Source organism: Phascolarctos cinereus, unplaced genomic scaffold, assembly GCF_003287225.1.
Source record: "Phascolarctos cinereus isolate Bilbo 61053 unplaced genomic scaffold, phaCin_HiC Scaffold_5;HRSCAF=322, whole genome shotgun sequence".
In the NCBI taxonomy this organism is placed as follows: domain Eukaryota; kingdom Metazoa; phylum Chordata; class Mammalia; order Diprotodontia; family Phascolarctidae; genus Phascolarctos; species Phascolarctos cinereus.
The window spans coordinates 31,616,311-31,641,948 of NW_027555958.1; the positions used below are offsets into that span (position 1 = coordinate 31,616,311).

The following is a 25,638-nucleotide window of genomic DNA, read 5'->3' on the forward strand; positions in this document are numbered from 1 at the left end:
CATTTTAGTGATGAGTTAACGGAGGCCCAGAACAGCCAGCAGCAAGCCTGTTCAGAGCAAGAAACCACTGGCAACATCAAAATATCTACTTTCAATGAAAAAGTCCCATTTACCATTTTCTACTGCACTGATCAAGCCTGCAGAGACCTTTCTCACTGTTGCTGTGGATAACAAAGAGGGGCTGGCAAAAGGACATGGAGTTTAAAAAGCATACTTTTCAAAGTTAGGGTGTGGAAGAAAATGCAGAAAGAGGGGGAAGAAACTGTCAAAAGCAGTTCCTAATGATTTTCTGAAATCCATGGGCAGCTTTAGTCAAAATATATGAGATAAGATGAACTACTCTTATTGGTGAGGCCAAAGTTATTGTATTTCAGCAGAAACACACACAGAATGTCACCCCTGGAGGTCAGGAGACCCAGTCCCAGCTCCATCATTTACTTAACCCTGGGCAGCTATTTCACTGCTCTGGCCTCAGTTTCTTCATGTGTCAAATGAAGGGGGGAGGGGGGAAAGAATGCCTAGCCCAGCATCCGGGGGCTGCTTAACGAATGCTTGGTGGGCACTGCTAGAGGGCACTGCTTCCCAAACTCAGAATTTTAAATTCTCAATCAAAATACCCAGAGGGACTGAACATACTTGTCAATTCTCCATCCATGACATCCCTGGCAGAAACAGAGAAGAGATTCTTGCTCAGGTACGGGCTCAGTGGCCTCTGAAATTCCTGCCAATTCTGAGGCTCTGTGATTTCTGGCCCCTCCCGAACCTTCCCACAGCCAACACCTTGATTCAGGCCATCCTTAGCTCTCCCCCAGGTTACCATAATGGCCTTTTCACAACCAGTGTCCTCGCCTGAATCCTCTCCACTTCCCGTCCATCCTATGGATGCCTGCTCAATTGGTCCTTTTGAAAGACGGGCATGACACCATTAGTGCAACTACTAAGAGTACTCTGTGGCTCCCCACTAGCTACGGGGCCATGTCCAAAATCCTTACGAGGCATGCTGTGTTATGGTCTTCCATCAGCCAAGAGTTGCAGGATCACAGATTTGGAGCCGGAAAGGACAGATTACCTAGGCCAAGCTTGCTGAAAGCCTCCAAAAGCCCCCAGTAAGGCTGGCCCCTACTGCTGCCCAGAGCAAGAATGCCTTTCAAGTGATTGTGACAGTAAATGAGTGAGAACCTTGGCCATAACCTTGAGCCTGAAATACCAGGCACCACGGAGAACTGGCTGGGCACCGTTGTGGCCTGGCCCCTGGCACCTGTGGAGCTTTGATCGTCTTTCCTTCACACTATATCTGCAGCACTTTATCAATGGTTAAGTGAAAACACAGGCACATTAGGCAACTTCTCTGAGGTCACAAGTGCGGACACAGTCAAGATTCAAATCTCCAAGGCCACAATCTGAGTCACGGTAAAGATCAGAGCCAATCAGCTCTGTGCTGATCCTCCATCCACTGCAGCCTGCATCAAAAACTTGCTAGATGCATCGAAGGCCATCAGCCAGCATCGAGGGATGACAGGAGCTAAGTGTTGCCGTTTCACTTTTGAAAATTCTAGAACGTTCTACAATCTCCTTGGTAGCTATCTTCAGAGTTAAAAAAAAAGTCTTGCTTATGCTGGAAAGGCAGCAAGGCTCAGGGGGTACCGGTTTTGGAGTTCAAGGATCTGAATCCTGACTCTGCCACTCACTAACTGGGTGACCTTGAACAAACAATGTCATCTCTCTTCAAATAATCCTTTGAAGAATTACCAGGCAGAAAAGGCTCCCTCCTCAGTTGAGCTCATACCTTTCTTTAAACAGGTCCCATTCTTTATTCAAGTCAGATGCTCTCTAAATTCTCCTAGGCAGATAAGATTCTGCCATTCATTTTTTTTAGAGTACTCCCCCACAATATACCCTCACTCTTACAATATTACTAAACCACACCTTGATCTACTCTTTTCCCAGTTCAAATCCCTCTAACTCACTGCCAACAAATATCTGTGTGCCCTGGGGCACAAACAACAGTTCCTGTTTCCAAACTTTGCCTGCTTCTAACAACAAACACTGACCCTAAAGGAAACTGAACAAGCCATGACACGTTAATTTTGTTCTCTCTTCATTGAGGTTTCCTGGAAATGGATGTTAACAGGTGACCTTTGAGCACATCTTCTATGCAATGCCATTGTAATAGTGGGCCTAGTGTGAGGATAACATCCCCCAACTCCCCCCACCCCCAGTCCTATGAACTTTTGTATGATAGAGAGAATCGTCCGTGACCAGAGGTGTGATCAGATGTGATTCTAGTGTTACTAACTGCACTTTGGGAGGTTCCTCTATATCGACCTCTAGTCGACACAGACCTGTGCACCTTGGGTCAACAGGTTAAAGAGCAGAGAAAAGGGGGCATGGAGGGCATGGTCAACATCAGGCTCTGTCTCTGGTTCCAAGTTCTTTTTTTTTTTCTAAGGAACCTTAGGCTGGGTGTGGAGAGATCGACTCCTAAACTTCTGTGACAGAATCAGACCAAAGCACCGACTCCTACTGGGCGCCATATCCTCTTAGCTTCCAAGTCTGATGGCCTCCTCTCACCATTCTGACCTTTCTGCAGCTGCAGACACTGATAAGCCTGCCTTCCTTTGGGAGCCTCTTTCCTTCAGCTCTTCTCAGTCTCCTTTATGGGATTCTCCGCCATGGCCTTGGCCCCTGGGCACATGTGTGCCATGGGCCCTCTCCTCTTCTCTCCACACATTCTCTCATCTGCTCCCATGGGTACCGATACCAGAATACTCCCAAGCTACACCACCAGGCTCGACCTCTCTCAATGACCACTAGTAGGCCATCTCCACAGGTATCCAGTATCTCCACCAGTATCTCAGACAAGACCAAAATGGAATTCATTCTCTTTCAGCCCAAACCCGCCTCTCCTCCTAACTCCTCTGCTGTGGGTCACAGAGGATAAAGTCTGGGGGCAAGAAGACCTAGTTTGGAATCCTGCCTGGGACACCTGGTGCTGTGTGAGGCTGGTTAAGTCACAACTTCTCTGGGTAGTCATCTGTAAACTGAGAATCAGGGTTGTTGGGATGATCTCTGCACTTATAAATCTCGAAGAACTATACAGATGTCAGAAATTGTTTTTGTTGCTGTTAAGGGCACCACCATTCTCTTAGTCGCTCCAGTTACACCCTCAGAATCTTTAGTCTTTCCTGCCTCTCTCTCCCCATACTCAATCAGCAATTAAGTCTTGTCAATTCTCCCCCTGAAATATCTCTTACATCCTTTCTTTCCTCTACCAGAAGTTCCCAAAGTGGGTGATACCACTCCCTGAGGGGTGCTGGAACACACTGGAGGGGGCCCCTTGGTAGCCTCAGGGGCAATTGGGAGGCATTGAACAGTTGAATAAAAATAAGGGGGTGATGGAAGCATAAGGAAAGAAGAGTAGAAAATTTTGAAAAACCATTTGTACATGTTTCATCTGTTGTGGCTCAGAGTGAATGTAAATAGTAACTATTTCTCTTTTGGCCAGCAACCCTGAGGGTCTTCCCCTTCCAGTTTGATTTTTTTTTTTTTATTAAAGAGGCCATCCCTTGACTCACTTCTTAAAGAGACCTATTCACCTTAGTTTAAAAGGGCCAAGATCACCCACTGCATCCTGGGCTATCTCCAGTCATCCTGATAGATATCTGGCCACTGGACCATGATGGTTCTGTAGGAGAAAGTGAGGCTGGTGACTTTGCACAGACCTCCCTCACTCAAATCAAAGTCAACTGCAAATCATGTCATCATCTCACTGAGGTCATGGTCCTCTTTGAGAATGAAGGACAAACCACACAACACAACAGAGTTAAAGTCGTAGTGATCACATTACTTTCCAAATAAACACCCAAAATGCATGTTATAACCAATCAGTGGTCAAGTCCACCGACAGGTCTTAACAAGCAGGTGTTGGCAGGTGAGCATGTCGTGCATTGTCAGGAAGTCCAGTACACATTAGCAGGAATATGTGTGTAATGACTTGTGCACAATATGATACTATACAGTCACATGATGCAATATTACATCATCAAAATTTCAATGTGGAAAAAATACCACAAATTTAAAATAAATTATTAAATTTAAGATGCATCCTTTAAAAAAAAACACACACAAAACATTTTATATATTCTCAGGGGAGCACTGAATAATTTTTTTTAAAGCGGCAGTAGGTCAAATAAGTTTGGGAACCTCTGGCTGCACCACCCAATTCAGGGCCTCATCACCTCTTTCCACTAATGCAATGGCCTCCTAACTGGTCTCCCTGCCTCTAATTTCTTCCCTGTCCAATTCATCCTCCACAGTTCTGCTTTTGTCACTCTACTGCTCAAGAATACTCAGTGGCTCCCTATTGCCTAGAAGATAAAATACAAAAGATGCTATTTGACATCTAAAGCCTTACCTTTCCAGAACAGCTTCGAATTACTCTCCCATTATTCCCCCTTCTGTGCTCCACATTACTGGCAAATTGGCCCCGCTTCCTTTAAGGTTCAACTCAGAGGCCAAATCTCATTCCAAGGCTCTTTTTCAGTGCCCTCATTAATCACTGCTCTTCCCCATCTTCCCCGTATTATAGAATATTTACTTCTCTGTATTGTCATTTCGTATCCACTTGTAGAACGCAGGTTTTTTTGTTGTTGTTGTTGTTTGAGTTCTTCTGTTTGTCTCTCATGCCCAGCACACTGCCTAGAGAAGGACTTAAAAAAATGCCTGCTGATCTGAGGTACCACCTCACACCTACCAGATTGGCTAACAGGACAGAAAAGGAAAATGACAAATGTTGGAAGGGATATAGGAAAATTGAGGCATGGATGTACTGTTGGTGAAGCTGTGAAGTGATTCAACCATTATGTAGAGCAACTGGGAACTATGCCCAAAGGGCTATAAAACCACGCAGCAACACCACTTTGACCTAGCAGTACCACCACCAGGTCTATATTCCAAAAGAGATAAAAAGCAAAAAAGGAAAAGGACCCATATGTACAGAAATATTTACAGCAGCTCTTTTTGTGGTGGCAAAGAAATGGCAATTGAGGGCATGGCCCATCAATTGAGGAATGGCTGAACAAATTATAGCATACGACTGGGATTATGCTACAAGAAATGATGAGCTAGATGCTCTCAGGAAAACCTGGACTTACACGAACTGATGCAAAGTGAAGTAAGTAAAACCAGGAGAAAACTGTACACAGTAACAGCAATACTGTAAGATGATCAACAGTAAACGACTTAGCTATTCTCAGCAATACAATGATCCAAGACAACTCTGAAGGACTTATGATGAAAAAAATGTTATCTATCCCCACAGAAAGAACTGATGGAGTCGAAATACAGATCCAAATCATACTTTTTTACTGCTTTTTCTTGGGGGGTTTTTTGTCTGTTTGCTTTTTCTTTTTACAACATGACAACATGGAAATACATTTTTGCATGACTATACATGTATAACCTATACCAAATTGACAGTGGGACGGGAGGGAGATATTTTGGAACTCAATTTCTAAAACAGATGTTGAAAATTGTTTTTACATGTAATTGGGAAAAAATAAAATACCAAATAAAAAAAATTAATCAAAAAATGCCTGCCGCATGACGTTGACTAGCATAACGTCAAAAGGCAGTGGGTTTCCAGTCAAGGCTACTAGAGCCATCAGGCCCTGAAAGGGAGGACGCTTGGTGCCTTGTTCATTTCTGCATCTCCCTTGACTCCAGGTACCACCCAACACATGACAGACTCTTCAATGTCTGCGCAATAAGTGTCAAGCAAATCCAGGCTGAGGCCAGACAAAGCATCAAGCAGGAGGCTGCCCCCACCAGGCATGGCCACAGGGGAAATGCCCCACCTTTCCCTGGGTAGGGCCACCTGCCTGAGCCCCAGCCTCCAGCATTCATGTGCCAACCAGATACCCAGAGGCCAGTGCTCTCTGGTCCCTCCCTTCTGATGTGGCTTAATAGACACTCCCACCCACATAAGGCTCTGAGAGTTACAGGGTGTTTCCTATAACAACCCTGAGGGCAGGGAACAGAAGGGCTATCATTCCTTTCATTTTATGGACAAGGTACTGGGACTCAGAGCCCCAAGGGCGCCTCAGCAAGGAGGCATCAGCGCCAGGCTCTGAACCCCTTACCCCTCCTCACGCTACTGCTCAGCAGAGCACGCTGAGAGATGCCGCAGTGTCTGCCAATCTCTAGGAGCTTATTACTCTCTGGGAGGAAGGGGGATGAGTTCCCTGTCACTGAAGGTCTGCCGGCAAAAGCTAGATGACTGAGGACTGCTTGGGACGATTCTTTTTTAGACTGAGTGGCCTCTGAGGTCACCGCCAAAGATGACATTCTGGGAAATGTGCTGTTTCAATGGGCAAACACTGCAGGCTTCCAGGCTCCCAGATCTAGAGCAGGAAGGACTCTCTGAAGTCATAGGCAAGGGGACCTGTCAAGACAACACAGGTATTAAGTGGATCACTGTTCTAGACTGCATGAGTGGGGAACCTGCGGCCTCAAGGCCACACAGGGCCTTCTACGTCCCTGGGTGCGGCCTTCCTCCTAATGGGATTTGTTCTGGGAAGTTTGGATTCAGTCAAAAGGCCACACCCCAGGACCTAGAGGGCCACATGTGGCCTCGAGGCAGCAGGTTCCCCGACCCTGGGAACTAAAAGAGACCTCAGTTAACATCTGGCCCAGTCCCCTCCTTTTATAGAAGAGAAAACCAAGGCCCAGGAAGGTGAAGTGATTTGTCCAAGGTCGCCCAAGTGGCAGAGCTGATTCGAGACCCCAAATCCAGTGCACAAACACCTCAATGATCCCTCTGACCTTCTGCTAGGCCAACTCTCAGCCCTGGGGCACTACTTCCATGTGACTCCTCTGCTTCATTCTGAGACTACAAGAGAGATGTACAAAGTCAAACTATGGTGACTTTCTAATCTGCTACAAACGCATTCTTTTTTGGGGGGAGGGGGCGGCAATTGGGGTTAAGAGACTTGCCCAGGGTCACACAATTAGTATGTGTCAAGTGTTTGGTCTGAGGCCTCATTTGAACTCAGGTCCTCCCGACTTCAGGGTGGTGCTCTATCCGCTGCACCACCTGGCTGCCCCCATAAACGCATTCTTAAACTGGTCCCCCACAACTGCTTGACAAACCTAGGAAGACAAACCGGCAAGGCAAAAAGAACAGGAGGCTTGGAAGGTAGACCCAAGCCACAGCTCTGCCCCTGACTGACTGTGTGACCTTGGACAAGTCATTTCATTTCCTATGAGTCTCAGTTTCCTCATCAGTGAAATGGGAATAATAATTGTGTTACCTATTTTGTTGGGTGGTTGTGAGAATCAGCAGGGGATAGCAGATGAGTATAAAAGACTACACACAAATTTTTACTTTTGTTAATCTTATGGAATGACCAAATTGGTCTACTTTTCTAGGATATCGTATATCTACCGAGGACTCAGAGAAAACCATAAGAGGAAGTTAAAGGAAAATGGAGTTCATTTCATCTTCCACTAAGCCCATCCTAAGAGGTCATCAACAATAAGCCAGGTTCACCTCTGGCCACAGCGCTAAAAGAGGAACTGACAGTAAATTGAAAACCAACTGGACCCTGTCAAGTGTCTACTTTCTTAAAGGAGATAGATGTGTGAAAGGCAGCCTAGCATGGCGGATAGAGAGCAGGCCTAGAAATTAGGAAGACCTGGGTTTAAGTTCTGTCTAGAGTGCCGCACCTGGAGTCCAAAGACCCAAATTCAAATCCTGCCTCAAACACTTACTAGCTGCGTGACCCTGGGCAAGTCACTTAACCGCTGCCTGCCTCAGTTTCCTCATCTGTAAAAAGGGGATAATAGTAGCACTTGCCTCCCAGAGTTGTGAGGCCCAAATGAGACAATATTTGTAAAGTGCTCTGCAAACCTTAAAGGTCTATAAAGCTAACTATTATTATTTTTATTTTTATCCTGATTATTGAGTGATAGATCCTTCAGCAAATTATTCAATCTCTCAGTGTCCTATGGCCCTTTCTAAGCCTCAAAGGTGCACAAGAGCTACTGCTATTTTTCGGTGGAAGGAGTTCCCTCTTCAGCAGTTCCTTGCCCCGATGAAGTGCTGGGTATGGTTAAAAACCATGACCCCACCCCCCACCCTCCCCACGGGCACCAAAGCCAGGGCAGCAGCCAGCACAAACAGGCAGAGGGAAGAGATCTTCTGCTCGTCAGCAAGGGAGCAGGGACCGGCTGAAGTAAGAATCTGGCGAAATCAGAAAACTAGAAGGTTCTCATCCCAGACAACTAACGATGGATTCTTTTGTTTAAATACCTCTAGGAAAGGAGCTACATCCCAACTTCCAAATAAAATAAATAGTCCCTTGACCTAGGAAATTCTGCTTTGTGTCTCACCTAAATGCTCAATGCTCCTGCTCTTGTCCCCTGACCCCAATCCTCATCTCCCTTGAGCAACAATTAGCTGAACTCCCCGCCCCCAACTCAGCGTGAATGATCCAGCACCTCATTAAACGACAGTACAGGAGATATGATTTCAGAGAAGACGTCTGTATGATAAAAATATTCCCATCTTCCAGAAGAAGGTTACCATGTGGACCCAACTGCAAATTCTCTACAGCGAATAGTGTCACACTGCAAACATCTTCCCTGGTTCCTGTCCGTGGTCCTGTAACTCTCCAGGATGGAAATGTGGCATTTGCTCTGCAGATGGGAAGGGGAAGCAGAGCAAGACTGTGGCCGGGCTTTCCACGGCAGCCCCATTCACCTGCCATCGAGTCAAGTCAGCAAGTTAGATTTAAGGGCTCAGTGCCAAGGCCTGGGAATATAAAGAAAGGCTAAAGGTAGGCCTGACCCTCAAGAGCTCACAATCTGCCGGGAGAGAGAACATGCAAACAACAAGATGTATGGCAGATAAACTGGATTTTGCAATCCACAATCACAGAGAGAAGGCAGCAACGAGGACCAGGAAAGACAGCAGGTCATTTTTGATTCTGCTCCCCACTCCATCCCATCCCATCTGCAAGAAAGCCCACCTGACTACCAAAGCAGCCTAGAAAATAAAACACACCACCAAGGAAGAACAGAAGTTCAGAGGAAAATGGGGAGGGTCACTGGTGTATCGCTCCTCTTTCCTCACTTTCACTCAAATATACCTTTTCACTTAACAAATTTACTGCTGAGTCTGGTTGATTCTTAAAGCCCAGTCACTATGATTTCTAGCAATTTGCTCATTAGAACAAAATTCTACAACAACACAGCAAATCTATGGCTGTTCTACAAAGCTGATAAAAATGGGTTTGACCCATATTTAATTCTGAATTGTGAATCACCCTTCCCTAGGCCAAGGGGTCACCATAGTAGCTAAGGAGAAAGCAGATCACAAACCTTAGTATGGGAAACCAATCTACTGCCATGAATAAAATTTAAAGAACTAAACTTACTTGTTCTGTCGGAAAAAGGGTATTGATGTATTCCACAGCATTGAAATCTGCTCGGTCCAGAGGATCCTGGCTTGGAAACACCTAAGTAAAAAGTGGGGTAGAGGAGGGAGGGGGAAAGAGAGAGAGGTTATCTTTAATCACCATTCGTGGTGTCAAACATCAGAGCATACAGGAGCTGCTAGATGGAACGAGGAATATTGCCTGTTAAGAGTTTGGTGTAAATATGCAAAGAGTCTTGGGAGCATGTTCCGGCAATACCATAATAAACTATGACATCCTGCCGTGATGTCAGGACCATAATGCCCAAGGTTCCCTGGTGTCATTACTGATTCTCTCCTTTCCACATTCTGCCTCAGAGGTGCCAGCCCCAGCTGCAGCACGAGGAGCCAGTGGGTGAGTCCAGTTTGGAGATGGCAGCTCCAGCCCTGCCCCAGCCCCAGGTGATGAATCCCGCTGCCTTAGCACCTTTGCCCTCCCGGTCCTGCTTTCCCCACAGTGCTCTCTTGGTTGTCCCTAGGTAAGTCTCGTGGCTTTCCTCTAATGCAGACAATCTCAGCCATTTTTGTGTCATGGATGTCTCTGGCAGTCTCATGAAGCCTCTGGACCCTTTCCCAGTTTAATGTTTTTAAATGCATCAAAAATATACAGCATAAAAAAAAATGAGAGCACACAATGGATGGGAGGTCCCAGATCCAATGGCCCTTTTATCCCAATACTCCCTAAAACACATGATGGCATTTGACCTTGTTGACTAGGCCTCCTCACTAACACCATGTCCTCTCTTGGTTGGAAAACCCATTCTCCTACTTCTTTTCCTGCAGCCCTGTCAGTTCTCTGCCCCTTCAGTGGGCTCTTTTGTTTCTTTTCACATCCCTAGCACTTAGCACAGTGCACACTTCAGAAATATTTCTTGTTTGACTGGCTTGTCACTCTCTTCCAGACCCCTCCAATGGGTGTGCCCCAACGTGTCATCTTCACCTCACCTCTCTTCGCTTCTCTCCACAACTCTCCCTTCGCCATTTCATTCAGTTCTGACCTTGGACAAAGAGCACCATTCAAATGGCTCCCAAACCTATTTCCCCCACTTGTGTTCCCAGGTCTAGACCCACATCTCCAATGACATTCAAGACATTTATCTGCACCTTCATGTCCCCGCAGAACCTCCAACTCATCATCTTCAACTGAGCTTATCCTCTTCGGCCCCAAATTTCTTCCTTCTGCCATTACATCTGCCAGTGGCACCACTATTCATCCCATCTTCCAAGGTGGAAAACTGACTTCCCTTCTCTGTCTTCACATTCAATCAGTTACCAAGTATTATCAAGTCTACCTCCACAGTCCAAGAAGGCAGCAGGCCTCCCTTTGCAAAGGTGGGGGCGCCTGAGTGGGAGATGCATTGGTTAGTTGGGTCAAATTTTTCTTTTCCTTTCCTATTCTTTGTTATAAAGGATGGCTCTCCGGGGAAGAGGGAATGGAGAATAAATTGGGAAATGCAGGTGATGTTACAATAAAAAGAGAGCAATAAAATCGTATTTGAAAAAGTCAATCTCCTCTTGCATTCCTTACCATCCTCTCTGTTCCACTGCGTCACCCGAGTACAAATCTTCCTTACTGTCTGTCTCAACTACTGCAATGGCAGCTTTCTGACCTCTGCTCTTCCCCTCCTCTCTCCATCCATCCTTCTCACGTCTGTCAGGCTAATCTTCCTAGTCCATGGATCTGATCACATCATCCTTCTGCTTAATACCCTCCAGCTATTCTTTGAGGTCTTCTGGGCAAAAGTCTCATTTTTTTGGCTTGGCAGTCAAGGTCCTCCACAATCTGACCTGTCTCATGTTCTCTCATGCTAAATCCCCACCAAATCGGGCTCAGGCCCAACTGGTCCCAGTGCATGCCCTGCCCTTTCCCACTTTTCTGTCTTTGCTCACACTGTTCCCTGGTCTGGAATGTTTTCCTCTCTCCCCCTGCTGAATCCCTTGCTGTTCTTCTAAGCCCCACTATCTCCACGAAGCCTTTCCTAACTCCCACTGGTCAATGACAAGCTTCTCCTCCTCCTAAGATGTCACTCAGTATTCTGTGTTCCTCTTACATACTCATCAGGTATTATTTGGTATCAGTTATCAGGGTTTGGGTCAACCCATGCCAGAGACCCCATTCTAAACCTCACAGCCTGCCCAGCACCTAGGACAGTGCTCTGCACCAGGAGATGTAAATGTTTACTGAAAGTGAATTTCAGTGATGAGAGATCCACAAATTTTAGTGTCAGTCTCAGAATAAGCCAGAGTTTGGTGATAATCATCAGAATAAGAAAATAGTCTTCTAATAGCTCTGTGTGTGTGTGTGTGTGTGTGTGTGTGCGTGTATGTGTAGCAGACAAATAATAGATTGGCAGATACATGGATAGCCGGATAATCTGAGCAGGAGCATAATTCACCATATCTCATGGATTTGTGGGTAACAGTTTTTAAATTATTTCTGTTCTTCTGAACTTGTCTAGAAATCAAGAGATGGCATTCAGACAGTGTCCTGTTAAAAAATAGCAAGGCGCCTGGTGAAAAACACCACTGCCTTATGTGACTGTAGAACATGCCAAATGATGGATTAAGAAAACAGTCAGGTGTTACATTTTATCATTTTGACTTGAAATCCAGAGACTTAAGCATAGGGGAGTACACAGTCACCCCCTTTAGCATTTCTGGTGCCAAAAAATCCAATCTGTCTTCTGAGAGATGAAACCATCTAAAAGCACTTGAAAGCTCTTAGGGATCAAACTTTGTTTTGTTTTTAAAGTAAGACTGGCACCAATTTTATTTTTTTTTGTTAAATGTATAGCATCCCGACCTATAATTACAAGCTATTAATTCCCCATTCCTTCTCACATATGTCTCTTCCCTAAGACAACACAAACCACCATGCATCTTTCAAATATATCACTGCAGTCACGACCTGAGAAATGCCATCCTTGCCACATGGGGCAAGAACATGCCACAGGTCATCTTGATTTCAGGATGCTTGCTTATTTAAACACACAATGAACTTACGTCTGGAGTTCTGATTTGTTCCCAAGAAAGAGTCAAATGTCCTTTGCTGAAAACTCTCTAATTTACAAGACCATCTATCAAACAACTACTAAGGCAACAGCTTTATTTCTTCCTTTCTAGCCTATGGGACCCTGCCTGGGAGGTCCAGCCCTTTCAGAAAGGCAGAGATGGCATACTGAACAAATTTCCAGCTAACACAGAACTGAGAGGAATAGCTAATGAAATGAATGAGAGTCAGGATTCAGAAGTGAGCCAAACTCAGGAAGGTGAATTTTAACAGAGATATGTAACGTGCTAACTCGGGTTCCAAAATTCACCTCAAAAGTACAAGACGGATGAGGCAATGGCTAGAGAGCAGCATGTATCTGAGAGGCAGTGTGATCCAGAGGGAAAGCACTAGCTCTGGAGTCTGAGGACTTGGGTTCAAATCCTACATTTGATACTTACTAGGTAGTTCTGAGCAAGCCTTTTAACTTCTCTGAGACTCAGTTTCCCCCATCAGTAAAATACAGGGGTTAGACCAGATGGCATTCCAGCTCCAGATCTACGATTCCATATATCACAAAGAGCTAGGGGTTTCAGAGGGCCAAAAACTGGCTGGGATATAGTATGACAGAAAAGCCCAGAAGACAAATGCCATCTCAGACTACATCGCTAAAGGCAAAGCATCTGGGAACACGAAACGGATAGTCCCACTGGCCTCTGCCTTGGCCAGGGGCACCAAATGGGGAACTCACATTTTAGAAGGGTCAACGAAATGTGGGAGATGAAGAGCCGCCAACTTATACCAAAACAGGGTCAGTGAGAGGAACCAAAAGACACAGGAGAGACACGACAGCATCTTTAAGGAAAGACTGTCAAGTGGAAGAGCAACTAGAATTACTGTTAGAATTGCTTGTTTCTAGGACATAAGGAACTGATTCAAATGCATACGACTAAGAGCCATTCACAACTGGTAAATAGCCAAAGGATGTGAGCAGTTTGCTAAGGAAGAAATCCAAGCTATCAACAGTCATATTAAAAAAATGCTCCACTCACTAATAATTAGAGAAATGCAAATTAAGATAACTCTAAGGTTCTATCTCATACCCATCAGATTGGCAAAGTCGACAAAAAGGGAAAATAACAAACGCTAGAGGGGCTGCAGGAAAACAGGCACATTAATGCACTGCTGATGGAGCTCTGGACTCGTCTTAACCATTCTGGAAAGCAATCTGGAATTACGCCCCCAAAGTTACTAAACTGCACACTCTGGCCCAGTGACACCACCAGTGGCTCTATCCCCCAAAAAAAACAAAGAAAGAGGTAAAGGACCCATGTGCACAAAAATAGTTACGGGGGCTCTCTCTGTAGCAGCAAAGAAGTGGAAATTGAGGGGATGGCCATGTAGTGGGGAATGGCTGAACAAATTATTGCATACAAGTATAATGTAACACTATTTTACTACAAGAAACAATGAAGGGGATGCTTTCAGAGAAGCCAAAGAAGACTTGCATGAACTGATGCAGAATGAAATGAGCAGAACCAAGAGAACAGTTTACACATTAAGAACAATACTGAAAAAACAAAATAACTGTGAAAGCCTTAGAAACTCTGGTCCCTGCAATGACCAAGTACAAGTCCAGAGGATTTCTGATGAAACATGTTGCTCACTGACTCAAAGTGTAGAATGAAACATAGTTCTTGGACTTGGTCAATGAAGAAATTTGTTGTGCTTGATTATACATATCTGTTACAAAGACATTGTTTTTCATTTTTCTTTTTAATAGTGGGAGGAAAGGGAAAGAAAATTGTGTTAATTGAAAAAATACAATTTAATCATTTAAAAAATTAGAATCGCTTGGCCCCAGAGAATAGAATTAAGAAAAATGGGTAGAAGCTGAAAAGAGGGAAATACAGCCTTCTTAATTTTTTTAAGGTGTGACCTTTAACATTCAGTTTGTATAACCATTCAGAGCTCATTGTGGCATATGGTATAAGGCACCAATCTAAAGCTAATTCTTACCAAGGTGCTTTCCGGTTTTCCCAGCAGTTGCTGTCAAATAGGGAGTTCTTCTCCAAGCCATTTATGGTCTCTACTACACTGAACACTGGCTTATTGAATCAGTTGCTTCTGATTTTTTCTTATCTACCCTGTTCCCTTGCTTTGCTCCTTTTTTTATCCAATACCAAACAGTTTTGATGATTTGGGCTTGATAGTGTAATCTGAGGTCTAAAGGGATGATTCCCCTTCATTCCTACTTTTTAAAAAAATTTCCCTTGAGATCCTAGATCTTTTTCTGCCAACAAATGAACTGTGATTAGTTTCTCTAGCACAATAAAGTATCCCATGAGTACAGTGATATAACACTGCATCAGTAAATTAATTTAGGTAGCATAAATGTTACACCGTACAGAGTTATTTGTTTACTGTCTCTCCAATTAAACTGTGAGCTCCTTGAGGGCAGTCACTGTCTTTTGCCTCTTTTGGTATCTCTGGCACACAGTAGGTGCTCAATAAATGTTTACTGACTGAGCATTCCAATTTTTATTATGCCAGCATGGCCCAGCCACGAGCACCAGCCAGCCAGCCCTCAGTTATGTTACATTAACAAAAGTTCCATAAATCAGTTTACTTCATTTAATAATTGTCTCTATACAGGTCGTAGGTGTGCATTGGCAGGTTAATGTGCAGGTATGCATTCTGGAGTTATTTTGAATGGAACTTCCTTTGTAATTACTTCCTCCTGGATTCTGTTATTGCCTTGTAGAAATGCTACTGGTCTCTGTGGATATGTTTCAATCCTCCAACTCTACTGAAGCGACTGTTTCCCCTACTTTCTTTACAATTCCCTAATATCATCATCATCAGCAAACACTGATAATTTTGGCTCCTCTTTTGCCTTTTTCATGCCTGTCATATTTTTCTCTAGAAAAACCACCACAGGAACATAAATTTAGAGCTTCGTGAAAGGGGTCCTAGAGGCCAGAGTCTGCCCCTCTCCTTTTACAGATGAGAAAACTGAAACATCGACAGGTGAAGTGATTTGCTCAGGGTCACACAGTTAAGGCAGAATGTGAACCCAGCACTTTCTGACTCCAAATAGTGTCCTATCGACTACACCAGTGGAGTCAAACTCAAATGGAAATGGGGCTACTAACTGCTACATAAGGATCTATGCAGGTGGCATAGTGACTCAGTTTTAAAATGTTATGTTATCTATGTTATTGGATTTTTATTTATTTTGTTAAATTTCTCCCAATGACATTTTAATCTGGTTAGAGGGAGTTTGACACCCCTGCCCGACATCTCTCCACCTCTCAATCTTAATGCTATCCCTAGCATTTCTAGAATTAAATCAAATAACATCAGGGAAAGGAACTGGCCTTATTTTAATCCTGTATTTACGGGAGTTTCTAGGGTTTCTCCACTGCATATAATACTAGTCTTTAGTTTTAAATACATACTTTTTTTTAATCATATTACAAAATGGCCCTATGGTTTGTAGGTTCTCTAGCAAAAATTAACGTTGTAAAAGAATCATAAGTTTTGGATATTGTTTCTAATTAAATTATCTCTGTTAATTGGTCTCCTAAACCTGAACCATCCTTGCATCCCTGGTATAAATCCAACTTGATCATTATAAACAATTTTTTGAATAAACTGCTTTAGTATTTTTGCCAGTGTTTTATTTAAAAATTTTTAATTGACATTCATTAAATCCATCCCTCATCTCCCTCAAACATCTCCCACTTGGATATCCCAAAGGCATGTCAAACTTAACATGCCCAAACAGAATTAATTTCCCCCAAAACCCATCCCTTCTCCAAACTTCCCAGTTTCTACTGAGGATGCCACCATCCTTCTACAACCCTGCAGTCATCCTTGGCCCTCTCCTCCACACTCAATATTTGCTCAGTTGCCAACACAACATAGCAATAGAAAAAGAACTCATTCTGGAATCAAAGGACCTGGCTTCAAATCCCACCCGTACAGCCTTGGACAAATCAATTCACCTCCCCAGGCCTCAGTTTCCTTATCTGTAAAACAAGCGGTCTCTGAGGTGCCTTCCAACTCAAGACTGAAAAGCTTACATAGACCTCCTCTACACGTGTGTCTGACACCAGCTACTTCTAGCCACCTCAACTCTAACTCAGGCCCCCATTGCTCTTGCCTGGACTACCACAACAACCTCCTCACTGGTCACCCACATCCTGGTGTTTCCTTCCTAATCTATTTTCCACACTGCTACCAAATTCATATTCCATCTGATCCTGTTAAAAAAAAATTCTTTCTCAAAAAATATCTCATGGTTCCCTGTAGCCTCTAGGATGCAGTACGAGATCCACTGCCTGTGTTTAAAGTCCTTCACAAGGCCTTCCCTTTCCAGTCTTCTTTCATGACTCTCCTCTCTGCACCCTCCACTGGGACCAAACAGCACCCATATTCCCTGAACACAACTCCCACTCCACTTTCGGCAACTTCAATCCATGGTCCTCCGGGTCTGCCTTCCCAACCCCTTTACACCTCCACTTCTTGGGATCCTCAGACTCCTTCAAAAAACAGCTCAGGGAATCAACTAGAAAACTGGGTGAAAAGCTGCAGGATATAAAATAAATCCATAGAAACCAGCAGCAATTGAATACAGTCAGTCCTCAACCACCTCTTAGAAGCAGCCTTTCCTGATCCCCCCGTTTACTAGTGCCTTCGAAATTACTGTGTCTAACCTTCATACTGGGTTGCTGTAGAAGGCCCCCAGAACTGTAAACTCCCTAAGAATACTGGTCTTTGTGACCCAAGAACCAAGCCCAGGGCTTTACATCTGGTAGGGAATGCCTCTACTCTGTTAAATTATTTCCTATTTATGCTATATAGGGTTCACTTGGTATATATTTGTTTGCATACTGTTTCCCCCATTAGACTTTAAGCTCCTTGAAGGCAGGGGCTATCTTTTGCCTCTATGTATGTTTAGTACAGTGCCTGGGATATATTAAGCCTGGCTTAATAAATGTTTACTGATTCATTAATAAGCACTTACAGAATTGAACTGAAGCTTGATCTAAGGAAAAACTTAAAAACTAGAGGTACTCAGAACTGGAATGTAGCCCAAGCAAGGGAGGAGGTAACTGTCCTTCAGAGGAAGTCTTTGAGCAAATGCTGGATGGCCGCGTGTCACGCATCTTCTAGGGGGATCCTTTTGGATTTCAGTACAGCAGGCCACCAAAGGGACCTGCTACTGTGCCCTTTCAGCACAGGATGCTAAAAACTGCTCAGCTCCCTGGTATCTCATGAACTGACCCATCCATTCTTTAGGTAATCTAGACATGGGGCATCATGGGCAGATATTCTGCCTTCTCCAAATCCCTCCCCAACATTCTTCCTTCCCAGACAATTTTTCTTCAGTTGGTGGGTCAGGGGTCAGGCTAAATCAGCAGCCAGGAGGCAGAGACAGAAATCACTAGTCTATAAAACACCAAAACCTTTGACTTTCCTCACAAAGACAACAATCTCAGCCAACAAAGGAGATATTAGAGGAGGTGCAAAGTTTTTTTTGAAAAGAAAGTCTTCCTATTAACTCACTCAAGCCTGGGTTGACACAAGAATTCCCAATCTTATAACTATAAAAAAATCTCTTAACTATTTCTTCCTTCCCAACTTAATCTGAACTAAAAACCAACACAGTCCAGGATAGATGCCCAAGGTTCTCTTCACTCTCCAATGGTGAAAGGGGGTGGAGATGCAGGGAGGAGGGCCTGAGGCAGCCCAAAGGAGCAGCCTAGTTAGTACAAGCACAGGTACAGAGAGACCCCCTTCTCTCAGCTAAGGACCAAGCCCTCAGGGCAGCAGCCCTCCCCAGGGATGCCCCGCCCCCAGAAAAGCCCCTTCACTCAAATGCTCTACCTAGACCTCCTCCAAAGCTGACAAACCACCTGCGCCCAAACTCTTAGCCCTGAGCCTCTTTGCAGTCCTAGGGTAGAAGATTCCAAGGACAAGGCCCTGAGTTCCAGTCCCCTGACAAATCTAGGGCAGCCTGACTTTTAGAAGTCCTGAACCGCCAACCCAAGGCAGAGGCCTTGACCCTGCCCCAGCCCCCCTGGAACTCCTGAGCCCCCCACTCCAAGCAGCTTTCTGACAAGCCAACCTGGCCTCCTCCTCATCACACCCTCATACCACCCAATCTGGAAGCCTGGGACCCCTGGGCACCTGAGCCAGGATGGCAGCCGGCCCAACCTGGAGGCCCTGAGTTCCCCCTCAGGGGAAGGTGAAGAGGGGGGACTCTTTTAGGACCCCAACAATCCCTAGGCCATTGTCTGCTGGCCCTGCCTCAAAGCCCCCCCCACAACACTCATTTTGCAGACAGCTCAGAGGACACAACCTGGAGACCCAGAGGGACCCCTCTCCCCAACAATGCTCTGACAGCTCCCCCACCCCCCAAAGAGGAGCCTTCCCTTGGGGGAAGGAGAGAAGTTTGATCTCTGAAACGACCCTGAAGGTAGAGGCTATTACTGTCCCCATTCTATAGATAAGGAAACTGAGATTAAGTGACTCGCCCAGGGTCACACATCTAAAAGTGTCTTTCTGACTCCAGACCCAGCGCTCTGTCCACTACACCATCCAGCCTTGGGCCTCTTCCCTTCTCCTGCCCCTCTCCTTTTGTCTCCTACAACCCTGAGCCCCCACCCTCTCCCACCCCAAGGGGCGGCTCCTCTAGCCCCTTCCCCCTCACCCCAGGGGCAGGGCCCCTCCTCCTTCCCTTCCCCCAATGCCGAGGTCGCTCTTCCTCTTCCCCACCCCAAGGGTGGGACCTCCCTTCCTCCCTTCCTCCCTTCCTCCCTTCCTCCCTTCCTCCCCCACCCCACTGGGTAGGGCCCCTCCCTCCCTTCCAGGGGGTGTGGTCTCTCGTCCTCTCCCCCCCCATCCACCCCAAGAGTGGGACTCCCCCTCATCCCCCCCCCGAGGCGGGGCCTTCTCTCCTTCCCCCAACCCCACGGGCAGGCCCCTCCTCCTCCCTACCCGGGGCGTGGCCTCCCTCCCCTCCCCCACCCCGGGGGCGTGGCCTCTCCGCCCTCCGCCCTCACCTGCTCGATGGCGAGCTGCACCTCCGGGGTGAGCTGCAGCACGGCTTCCAGCTCCTCCACAAACTCGAGCTCCTCCTCCTCCATCATCCCGCCCCGACCTGGCCTTAGCCCCGGGCCCGCGGCGGCGGCCGTGATCCCCGCCCCCCCCTCCGCCCCCCGATGCCCCCGATAGCACCGGCTCGGTCAAGCAACCAGATACTTCCGGAAGCCACGGCACTTCCGGGAGCCGCGGAACTCTGGGATAGTGGAGGACTTTCTCTGGAGCCGAAGCAGAGAGGTGGGGGGGAGGAGAGAAGAGGATTTGTGGTCACGTGGGTCTCGAAGCCCCGCCCCTGCCTGCCCCCTTCCCCTAAGGCTGTTTGTCGCGCTGAGGCTGTGGCTTCTAAGGCTTTCTACTCTAAAGGCAGATCTCCCACGACTCGACCTAGGATTTGGAGCCAGAAAACATGAGTTGGAATCCTGATCCTGTACTTTTTCCTGTGTGACCTTAAACCAGTCTTTATTTCTATTTTTGTAAAATCAAGGGGCTGATTGAGACTTAGATGGCCCTGGAGTCGGGAAGACCGGAATTCAAATCCAGCTTCAGTTACTTCTTAGTGGTGTGATCCGGACAAGTCATTTTACCGCTGTCTGCGTCCGTTTCTGCATCTGTAAAATGGGTCTCAGAATAGCCCCTACCTCCCCGGGCTATACGGAAGAGTATGAGCAAGTGCTCATAGCCCTTTCCACACCATTTGTGAACAAAATTTAATTACAGTCTGAGAAATGAGGGACTGTGGCCAGAAATTCTAAGCTGGTAGTAGATAAATGTGCACCGGTAATAATGTGAATTAGAATGCGATACGTGCATACCAGTCTGCCTGCCGTGTGTTGGGGCGGATGGAGACAGAGTCTGACTGCACCGGCTTTGGAATTGTGGCCAAGTCAGCTTTGGAATTGTGGCCAAGTCAGCTTCTCAGTGCCCCAGACCGCTTCCCAAGACTGGAAACTGTAGAACAGTAGCTGCCCATGAGGGCCACTCAAGTGGACTGGGGATCTCATCGATCCCAGAGTTCCTTCTAAAGATGCAGCTCGACAACACAGTATCCATGCAACATCAATCGATAAAGAGAAGTCCCCCTCACCCCCACATTGGGTAGACTACCTGTTATTCAGCGGTGTCCTACTCTTCATGACCCCATTTGGGGTTTTCTTGGCAAAGATACTGGAGTGGTTTTGCCATTTCCTTCTCATTTTACAGATAAGGGTTAAGTGACTTGCTCAGGGTCACACAGCTAGTAAGTGTCTGAAGCCAGATTTGAACTTGGGTCTTCCTGACTCCAGGTCTGGTGCCCTAGCACCTGTAGCAATCAGGCAATCATTTGTTACCTGCCTACTTTGTACCAGGCACCGTGCTACGTACTAGCACCCACGGCAAAGACAGTAGTAAAACAGTCTCTGCCTTCCAGAAGCTTACATTCTATCTAGGGAGGCAACATGTTCATGTATGAGTGTACACATAATAAATACAAAATAAATATGACATAGTTTAGGGAGGAGGGCATAGTCTTGGAAGGTCATCTCATCAGATATCCTCATCTTATAGATAAGGGAAAGGGACTTACCCAAGGTTGCACAGTTAATAATTAATAGATCCTCTGATTCCAGATGAAAAGACCATAGATCTGATGATGGAAGGGACCTCAGAAGCAATCTCATCCAGCCCCTTCATTTTTCAGAGGAGGAAATTGAGTTAAGAGGAGGGAAGAAATTAATTGCCCAATATCAAACAGGTAGTCAGTTTCAGTGGTGGGATTTGAACCCAGATCTTTGGATTCCAAATCCACACACTCTTTCACGCTGCCTATCTAATAGTAACATTTCTATGGCATTTTAGGATTGGTAAAGCACAATGACCCTATAAGGTATGTAGTGTATTATCGGCGCCATGAGACAGATGATGAATGTAGTCTAAGAGAGAAGAAATACTTCACTTGGGGTCACACAGCTAATGAGTCCTGAAGACAGGGCTCAAACTCAGGCTATCCATCTTCAAAGCAAGAACTACCTCCCTAAGGAAGAGTGGAAAATGCTGTCTGGACTGTCACCAGCCCATGGGTTTTTGAATGAGGAAAACCTTTTGTTTCCTTATTGTGATGGTTTCTTTCTCCTATGTCTCTGCTCCCTCAAAATGAGGGTGTCTCTTAGACTATCCACACTGGGTTTTCCTCTAATCATGAATCTTAAGAAGGAATGGTCACTCCCCTAAAAGGCCCTAGCATTTCTATCCCCAAGAACCAGCTGGCCAGAATCACATCCAGGCAGGAAGTCTCCCTTCTTGCTTCCTTTAACTTCTGATGCTAATTTTGACTTCAGGAAAAGATCAAAAGAGCTTTCTTAATTAGGCATACTTCCAGTCTTCAAAGATTTGAAGGGCTGTCATGTAAAAGGATGATTAGCCATGTTCCATCTGGCTCCAGAGGGCAGAATCAGGAGCAAGGGGTGGAGGTTATAAAGAGACTGATTTCACTTTGATGTCAGGAAAAGAAAAAAAAAACTTTCTAATCAAGAGACCTGTCAAAGTTGGAAAGGGCTGTTTTGAAAGGTAGTGAGCTCCCCATCACGGGAAGTCTACTAGCAAAGGCTGGGTGGGCACTGGTCAGAACAAGTATGTTGTGTCGGGATTTTTTTTCCAGACAGAGCTTGGCATGGCTGGCCTCTGAAGGCTCTTCCAACTCTGAGATTCTGTGACCTGTGGCCCAGTGACCGATGGCACAATCCATTTTTTTTTCCAGATCTGAGAGGATGTGACTGCTTTATAAAGGTGATCTCTCCTCTCCATATCAAGCCTTATCCTTCGAATAGATGCGTGACTTTTCCATTGCACAGCTGGCTAACCTGCTAGTGTCCGAAACGGAACTCATTATCTTTCACCCCAGACTACCCCTCTTCCCTAACTCCATTATTGCTATGGAGTGTATGACTATCTTCCTAGACTCCCAGGCTCACAACCTTTCTCAAGTCTCTCCCACCTAGACTATCCTCCACTCAGCGATGAGACTGATTTCCCTAAAGTTCAGATCTGACCATATTACTCCCCTAGTCAATACACTCCCTGGCATCTCCAGGATCAGCTACAAATGCCTCTGTTTTGGCATTCAGAGCCCTTACGACCAGCCCCTCCCCTACCTTTCTAGTCTCCTGTTACTTCATCCACACTTACTCTGATCCATACTGGCCTCCTTTGCCATTCCTTGCACAAGATAATCCCCACCTCCCAAATCTGTACCTCTTCCCAGGCTGTCTGCCACGCCTGGTGTTCTCTCCCTCCTCATCTCCACCTCTCAGCTTCCTTAAAGTCCAACCTTCTTCAAGAAGACTCTCCTGGTCCTCCTTACTCTTAGTTCTTTCTTTCTGTGCTTAATTCCAATCCAGCCTTTCTATCTTGTTGACACACAATTGTTTGCACAGCACATCTCCCCTCTTTAGATTTTAGAAAAATTGGGGTGTTTGCCTTTTTTGCATCCCCAGTGCTTTGCCCAGTGCCTGGCACATAGGTATTTAATAAATACTTGATTCGAAGAGACAAGGCAGGAGGCCTTTAAAATAACTTGTGGCCCAATGAATTGTCAAGGTAACTATTAATAAAGTACCTTGTGATGGCCCAAGATACAGAGAATGTTTGACAGAAAAATGAACTCCAAACCCTTTTCAGCCCTTGCTGGCCAGATATCCGCATGAAACCAATCAAGCGTGTACTGAATGCCCACTTTGGGTGAAGCTCTGTGCTAGTTTCTGGAAACACAAACAGTTCAATATAGTGATCTCTTCTCACAAGGTGCTTCCATCCTAAGGGGAAAGACAGACAAGAAGGACGTGTAGGATTATATGCAGGATACATATGAAGTAGCAGGGGGACCAGGAAAAGCTTCATGGTAAACTGGTCAGGCTTTGAAGAGATAGGGGGGATTTTATGTTGCAGAAGTGAAGAGGGTGTGCGTTCTAGGCATGGTCTGGAGGTAGGGAGACACAGAGATGGGAAACGGAGCATTAGATGTGTGCAGTGTGGTCAGAAAGATCATTTGGGGCAAGGCTGTGGAGGGCTTGGAAAGCTAAATAGAAGCATTAATATTTTATCCTAGAGGTACCTGGAAACCATTGGAGTTGATGGAGGGGAGTCATGTGGTCCGGTTCATGTTTAAGGACAATGACTTTGGCAGCATTCTAAAGGATGGCTTGAAGTGGGGAGAGTTGGGGCAGGAAGACCAATTAGAAAACCTTTACAATAATCCAGGAGAAAGGTGACAAGGACCTGAAGTAAGGTGGGAATTGTGGAAGTAGAGAGAGGGGGCATGAGAGAGGTCAAAACAGCAAGATTTAGCGATTGACTGGATGTGGGGGAGCACCAGAGAATGAGGAGGTGAGATAACCAAACTGGGGGGAATAGGGAAGTGTGAATGTCGAGGGGAGGGGGCACAGGCATATGGTCAGGCTAGTGGAAGAAGAGACAGTGACCTTGGCCTCCGGGGTTAACTTTATCTCTGTGTCTTTTTCCACCAATGATTCACCCATCTGTGTGGGAGAGCAGAAAACTTGGGAACCCCATAGCTATTTGATTGCAATTACATCCTCATGTAGAGGAGACTAAATCTGGAGATGAGGCAATGAATGCTCATTTAGGAATTAGAGTTAGGTCTCCCGTAGAGATTCAAACCTAGTTATCTGGAAGTCTAAAACAAAGGCAAGCCTTGAGGAGACCAGCTACTTAGCCAGAAGTTCCCTAGCTCTTTATTCTAAAGAGCTTGGGATCTGGAGCTAAGACTTTTCTCTGGAAGATGAGAGGTCTCCCGGCCAAGACTGTGAAGGAGTAAAATAATCTGTTCTACAAGGGGACAGAAGAAGAGTAAAGCTGTGAAGATTTTTTTCAGAGTCCCCTACTCAAGAAACTCCTGGGGATCCCTATTACCTCAAGGATCAAATGTAATTCCACTTAGCTTTCAAAGTCCTTCACAACCTGGCCCCCTCCTACCTTTCCAGGCTCCTTACACTTTAATCTCCTCCACAATCTATAATCCAGCCACACTGGCTTTCAGGCTGTTCCTTGAACATGACAGGTCATTGCAAGCAATAAACATTTATTAAGTGATCAACTCAACTGACAGAGCCAGCCAATCCATCCATCAATCAGTAGTTATTTAAGTTCTTACTATGTGTCAGGCACTGTGCTAAGCACTGGGGATACAAAAGGAGGGGAAAGATAGCTCCTGCTCTGATGCTCTCAGAAAAACCTGGAAAGACTTACATGAGCTGGTGCAAAGTGAAATGAGCAGAACCAGAACATTGTGCACAGTAACAGCAGTTTTGTATGTTGATCAACTGTCAATGACTTGGCTCTTCTCAGCCAATTCTGAAGGATTTATAATTAAAAATGCTATCCATCTCCAGAGAAAGAACTGATGGAGTTTGAATGCAGATCAAAGCAGACTTTTTCTTTATTTTCTTATGGGTTTTTTTTTGGCTGTATTTTCTTTCACAACATGACTAACATGGAAATTTTAAAAAGATAGCTTCTGCCTCCAAGGAGCTTACAATCTAATGGGGGAGACATCATGCAGAATAGATAGGAAACAATTCACAGAGGAAAGGCACTGGCATTAAGAGAGCTTGGGAAAGAAGAAGATGGGGTTTTGGCTGGGACTTAAAGGAAGCCAGGGAGGTCAGCAGTAGAGTTGAGGAGAAGGAGTGTTTCAGGCATGGGGGACAATCAGAAAATGCCAGGAGCAGAAAGATGGAGTGACTTGTTCTGGAACTGTCAGGAGGCCAGTCAGTGTCACTGGATAGAAGAGTATGTGTCGGGGATTAAGATGTGGGAAGACTGGAAAGGTGGGAGGGGGCAGGTTAGGAAGGACTGGAATGCTCCTGTTCTCACTGGCCAGCCCCCATGCCTGGCAGGCTCTCCCTCCTCCCCCTACCTCCTGGCACTCTCGGCTTCTTTCCTGACCCAGATCAATTCAGCTTCTGCCAGAGGCCTCTCCTGGTCCTCTCCCCTGCCCCCCACACTATCCCCTTGAGATCACCTTCCTTTTTCACCAGATGTTCCCTGTATGTACTAGACATTTATG

At 45.7% G+C, this 25,638-nt stretch overlaps 1 protein-coding gene across 2 annotated transcripts in view; it reads right to left on the minus strand.

The window, feature by feature from the left end:
• The window catches only part of VPS53 (VPS53 subunit of GARP complex), a 136,049-nt gene extending 116,384 nt beyond the window's left edge, over positions 1-19,665 (minus strand). The window contains exons 1-2 of one of the 2 annotated variants that reach the window (XM_021006922.2): positions 19,538-19,663; positions 9,438-9,518 (exon numbers count right to left, since the gene is read on the minus strand). In XM_021006922.2, the coding sequence (XP_020862581.1) occupies positions 9,438-9,518; positions 19,538-19,624 (168 nt within the window). In that variant the 5' untranslated portion in view covers positions 19,625-19,663. Of the gene's footprint in view, positions 1-9,437; positions 9,519-19,537 lie in introns of both variants that reach the window. The other variant, XM_078154771.1, reaches the window with a different exon arrangement.
• Positions 19,666-25,638: the final 5,973 nt, after the last annotated feature.